Source organism: Pseudomyrmex gracilis, unplaced genomic scaffold, assembly GCF_002006095.1.
Source record: "Pseudomyrmex gracilis isolate BER0280 unplaced genomic scaffold, ASM200609v1 scaffold_969, whole genome shotgun sequence".
In the NCBI taxonomy this organism is placed as follows: Eukaryota; Metazoa; Arthropoda; class Insecta; order Hymenoptera; family Formicidae; genus Pseudomyrmex; species Pseudomyrmex gracilis.
The window spans coordinates 35,307-41,110 of record NW_018021553.1 but is presented as its reverse complement, the minus strand read 5'-3'; the positions used below and the strand labels follow the sequence as shown (position 1 = coordinate 41,110).

The 5,804-nt window shown below is 30.5% G+C and overlaps 1 protein-coding gene across 1 annotated transcript; it reads right to left on the bottom strand.

Moving 5' to 3' along the window:
- Positions 1 to 297: 297 nt before the first annotated feature.
- Positions 298 to 1,507, bottom strand: LOC109861731 (the record flags this gene model as incomplete). The annotated part of the gene is made up of 1 exon (XM_020441510.1): positions 298 to 1,507. A coding segment is annotated over exon 1 (1,210 nt), but the record flags the coding sequence as incomplete, so codon positions are not given.
- Between the last annotated feature and the right edge of the window lie 4,297 nt (positions 1,508 to 5,804).

The window sequence follows — 5,804 nt, the reverse complement described above, 5'->3', positions numbered from 1 at the left end:
ATAGAATTTGTATTGCTTTAATTAAGTTATCTTTATGAAAAATCGGATGTGAGAGTAAAATAGCTCTGTCAACAACACCCGAAATGACTGCTAACTTTTGTTTGAAAGGATGGTGTGAGGAGAAATTAAGGTAGCGACCCGAAAAGGACGGTTTTTGATACCAATTAAAGATAATTTTATTATCAATAACTTTAATCGAAGTGTCTAAAAAATTTATGGATCTATTTTCTTCAATTTCAATAGTAAATTTAAGACGAGGATGGTAAGAATTAAATATTTGGAGAACTATATCAATACTCTCCTTTGGAGCCGACAAGAGAATATCGTCTACATATCTGTAATAAATAGGCAGAGTTATATCCAATCTTTCCAAACAACAATCTTCAAGATTCTGTAAAACAATATCAGCCATGATTGGAGAAAGAGGGGATCCCATAGGAGTACCAAAGGTTTGTTGAAAAATGGTCCCGTTAAATGTAAAGTAGGTTGAAGACAGAACAAACTCTAATGCTCGAATAAAAGAATCAAGGGGTATTTTTGTATGGTCCTTAATGAAATCCCATCTCTTTCTCACTCCACTCAAGGCCAAATCCAACGGTACATTGGTGAACAATGAGACGACATCAAGCGATAAAAGTACATTATTTTCATCAATAGGTGAGCCCGACAAACTCTCGACTAGTTCAAAACTGTTGTTAACAAAACTGCGTGGTTTTGGTAAACTTCTGTGTAAGATATCGTGCAAAAAGGAAGCAAATTTATAAAGAGTGGTATTAATACATGAAACAATTATTCTNAATGGAATGTTCGGCTTATGAATCTTTGGAAGACCGTAGGCTCTAGGCAAAGGCTTATCGTTACTTAGTAGAGAGTAATATTCTTTAGCATCAATGTAGTTCGCGGTACGCCATGCTTTCAAACATTCATTAAGCTTGTTTTCGATGTTCTTCGCCGGGTTCTTCTTAACAACTCTGGTGTACGTGTCTGTATCGTTAAGCATGAGTTCTATTTTTTCTATATAAACATTTTTATCTAACGCAACGGTGACATTTCCTTTATCTGCTTTAGTAAAAATTATAGATGGATGGTTTTTGATAAATTCATTAACGTGATTTGCTTTCTTAATTAGAACTTTTTCTAAATTATTTAAATGAGGATCTTTATTAATAAAACGATCCAATGAAGAAGCAGTGAGCAATCTTAATCGAGATTTTGTTTCATGATCGAGATTTCTGAGATTGTTCTCGACATCTTTAATAATTTCAAAAGACATCTGCTTCTTTAAACGTTGTGGAGGTAAACTAAATTTCTCTCCCAGCGAAAGCAAATCACAAACTACTTCAGGGATGTCGGTAGAGGTGAGGTTGAAAAACCATTTTTTCTTTGTGTCATTTATATTCAAATTTTCTTTAACTGATAGTGTATCAATAGTGATGTTGTTAATTAATGATTTTTCAACTGATTTAGGCTTATCAAATGAGTAATAGAATTTAGAACGATAGTCCATGTCACCGTTATTCAAACTTGTTACAAAATAAGAAATTTTTTTGTCAGAACAAAATTTAGACTCAGAGTCTTTCCTTAATAACCAATTGATTTTCTTAAATATTCTCTCAAATTCTTGAGTTTTCATTTTACACAAAGAAAAACTCTGGGTGTTAAAAAATTTGTTCCAGCAATAAGGAGGTAATTCCGAGGAAAGATAATTAGTAATCATAAACAGTTTTCGGCGCAGCATTGACAAACTATAATAAGCGTCGCGAATTTCGAAATTAATAATCCTACGTGCAAAAATTTTTCCTGAGAAAGCCAATCTTCGCGCGAGATTCGGGTTAGAAAAATTAATNTAAGAATATATTTAGTATTGAGTTTACAGCATTAAACCGAACGTGTCGCAATCTCTTCCTTCCCCTCACCCGAATCCTGGTCTGACCGAGCTGTCCGGCAGGCGGAAGGCCGGGCAAGCCGCGCGTAACACGGCGGCTCCGTTACAACAGGTTTTATAGAAAAAGAATTGTTTATAGTATTAAATCAATTTTTATTCTATCAATTTAAAAATACAATACGTGTTGTGCGTGTACTTGGCGCCTGTTCTTACCTTTTTTTTGAAAAGGTAAGTTTTTTTAGATATTACACATACTTTAACTTTATGAAGTAAAACATTACAAATTAAGAAATTACAAATTGATTTAATACTACAAAACCTTTTTTTTTATAAGACTTGTTTTACAAAATTAAATAATACTACAAAATACAAAATGTGTAATAACTCGAAAAACTTGCCTTTTCAAAAATGGTAAGAACAGGCGCCAAGTACACGCACAACACGTATTGTAATTATCTATCCAAAAATTTGTTTTACAAAAGAAGTGATATCACAAAATAGCACCAAGTAAATNTTGTACGTTACTTTTGTACATTATTATCTTAATCTAAAAACATAATTATGTAGAGGGGACCGGGGCTAGTTGTGACACGAGGTTAGTTGTCAAACTGTGCTATTATCTTGCTTACAAAATTGTGAAAAATGTTCTTCTTTATATTGTAAGTTGCTACTATTGTTTTAGTAACGTGTACGAAACAGCTTTCCTTAAAAACATGATATATGATATTTATGAGCACTTTTGTAAAACTGGACGTGCAAGTAGAGGTTTTTGATCTCAATTATTTAGTAATTTCATTGATTTTACAATTTCTCATTGCAATTTTATCTTAGGTATAAGAAAAGTGGTAGTTTTAAATAAGTTTTCCTATATTTATTTAATCGTCATCGCATTGCAGTTTATAAATATAATATCTTTTTTTTTAAATGAACGTTTAGGGTTAGTTGTCACGTGAGTATGCGTGGAAGTAATCGCGTAAGATGCGTCGCGCTATATAACTTTAACAAAAACTTTGTCAATGCGACAGGCTGCATTGTTATTTAAAGTGAACTGAAGATCGTGCGTTAGTTCGGTATTGTAAGAAAATTTCAGAAAAGGACATATGTGAAAATACTATTTGTACAAGTGTGAATTATGCTAAACCAAAAAAGATTTTTATTAGTGATTTACAAGAAGAAGAATTAGTTAATTATATATTACGTGTTTCAGATATTAACTTTGATCTTACACCCAAGAAAATCAGAATTTTGGTTTATGTGACAATCCTGGATACGGTGCACGCTGACAAATTTGCACGATCGTGTTTACCATTAAATAACTTTGTTTGTATAAAGATATATGAAAATAATATTTTTTTCTTAAAGCTACAGGATGTGACTATTATGTAATATACTCAATATTACATAATATGGTGTACAGTTTGTTATTTTTAATAATATAATTAGCATGTCACAATGTGCCCCGGTCTCTCCTACTTTGATAAGTTTTCATCACGGACAAAATCTTGAGAGAAAGAATTTTTCCTATTAAAGTTTTGTTACATTAACAAAACGATTTGTTAAAACTAACAAGTAGACTCAGAAAATCTTTATTTTCCGTAAAAAACAAAAAAAAAGAAAAAGTTTTTTCAAACACAAAAGATATTTAATGCGAAAAAACTTGGCGCGGCTGCACCAAAAATAAATCTACAGACAGACATGTCTTACGTGTGCGTGCTAGCTCTTTTATACAATTATTTTTCAATTATATTTCACATACGTATTTTCGAATATCAAAACTTTCATATGTATATTCGAATAATTAATTTCGAGAATTACAAACTGTACTTTCAAATTAGTGCATTTGTAGATTGAAAATATAACATTTGTAGTGTAAATAAAAAATTGTTGAAAACAAAAACTACTGAGTAGTTACTACATCAGAGTTTCAGACATATAAAACTTTCAGTTTATTATATTTAAGGTGCAGCCGCGCCAAGTTTTCTTGCATTAAATATTCTTTTTTTTTTAAAAAAACCTTTTTTTTTTGTTTTTTACAAAAAATAAAGTTTTTTTGTGTCTACTTGTTAGTTTTAACAAATCGTTTTGTTAATGTAACAAAACTTTAATAGGCCCAGAAAATTCTTTCTCTCAAAATTGTTTCCATGATGAAAACTTATCAAAGTACATAGTTATGTTGTTAGATTAAGATAATAATGTACGAAAGTAACNTACAAAATTTACTTGGTGCTACTTTGTAATATTACTTCTTTTATAAACCTGGTTTTTTCAGAAAGAATGTTTTGTAGTATATAAATTTTATAAAACAGGTTTTGTAGAAAAATAAGTTTTTGGAGTATAAATAACAAAGTATGTAGTTATGTACTTAGATTAGAATAATAATGTACAAAAGTAATGTACAAGATTTACTTGGTGCTATTTTATCACTTCTTTTGTAAAACAAGTGTTTAGATAGATAAATACAATATGTGTTGTACGTGTATTTGGTGCCTCTTCTTATCTTTGTTTGAAAAGATAAGTTTTTCGAGTATCACACACTTTGTATTTTGTTTATTGTAGTTTGTTTATTAAAGTTTTTTATTTTCTTTAATTATTTTCTCTAAGAAAAGAATATAAACATTTGTATTGTTTGTATATTAAATATGGTATAATAATGTACAAAAGTAACGTACAAACTTTACTTGGTGCTTCTTCGTGATATCAATTCTTTTGTAAAATAGGTTTTTAGAAAAAGAATGTTTTGTAGTATACATTATTATTTTTATAGTAAACTAAAAAATTTAACGTATACATAAGTTTACTTGGTTATATATACGTGCGTATGAGATAGGTGATGCACTATTTTTTCATTTTTTTGTTTCAAATTTTTAAACTTTTCCAGTATTTCTTTATTTTGTTTTTGTCTTTTCTTAACAATAGTAACACATTTATTTATTTATCTTTTTCAAGAAAAGAATACAAACATTTGTAGCATTTTTTGGCCAGTGGTGTTTTCTAATTTGCATATCAATTCTAAGCCAGCTAGATTTTCCTTCTTTACACATACTTGTATAATGATTGTTTTCACTACACAGTCCATCATTAAATATGGCATTCATTACTTTATATAGCTGTCCACTTATTGACACTTTAGTCGTTAGTACAGCACGTATATTTAGTTGTTTTTTCTGGTATTATTTTATCATCTTCTGGAAATAATAGAAAATGAATGATAAGTATTTCTTTTGTCAACGTTAATTCTGTTTGAAATATTTTATCAGTCTTTTTATTGGGACATTGAATAAGTTCTCGCTGTTTCTCAACAGATGGCGTTACCAGAACTGCGTGCGTATAGTTTAACGCATCTATAAGGAAGTACCATAGGCAAGCTTGAAATACAGTGTATGTCATTTTGCCAAAGTGTAAACAACTTTTTTTTCATAGTGTTAAACATGTCGAGTTTTGTGCCAAAAAAAAAGAATATTTGCGGAAAATTTTATTGCACTATTTTATTCAAAAAAAAATCTGCAGCTGAAGCACACAGAATTCTTGTTGAGACTTACGGCGACCTTGCTCTGTCGGAAACAACATGCAGAGATTGGTTTAGACGCTTCAAAAATATTGATTTTGATGTTGAAGATTAAGAACGCTTTGGCGCACCAAAAAAGTTTGAAGACGAAGAATTGGAGGCATTACTTCATGAAGACTCATGTCAGTTCAGACGCTAACTGAACTTGCAGAATCATTAGGAGTAGATAACACAACAGTTTTGAAACGTTTGAAAGTATTAGGAATGATTCAAAAGCAAGGACATTGGGCGCCGTACGAGTTGAAGCCGAGAGACATCAAACGGCGTCTTTTCACGTGTAAACAGCTACTTCAACGGCAGAAAATAAAAGAAAATAAAAGAAAAATTTTTTGCATCGTATCGTGACTGGCGATG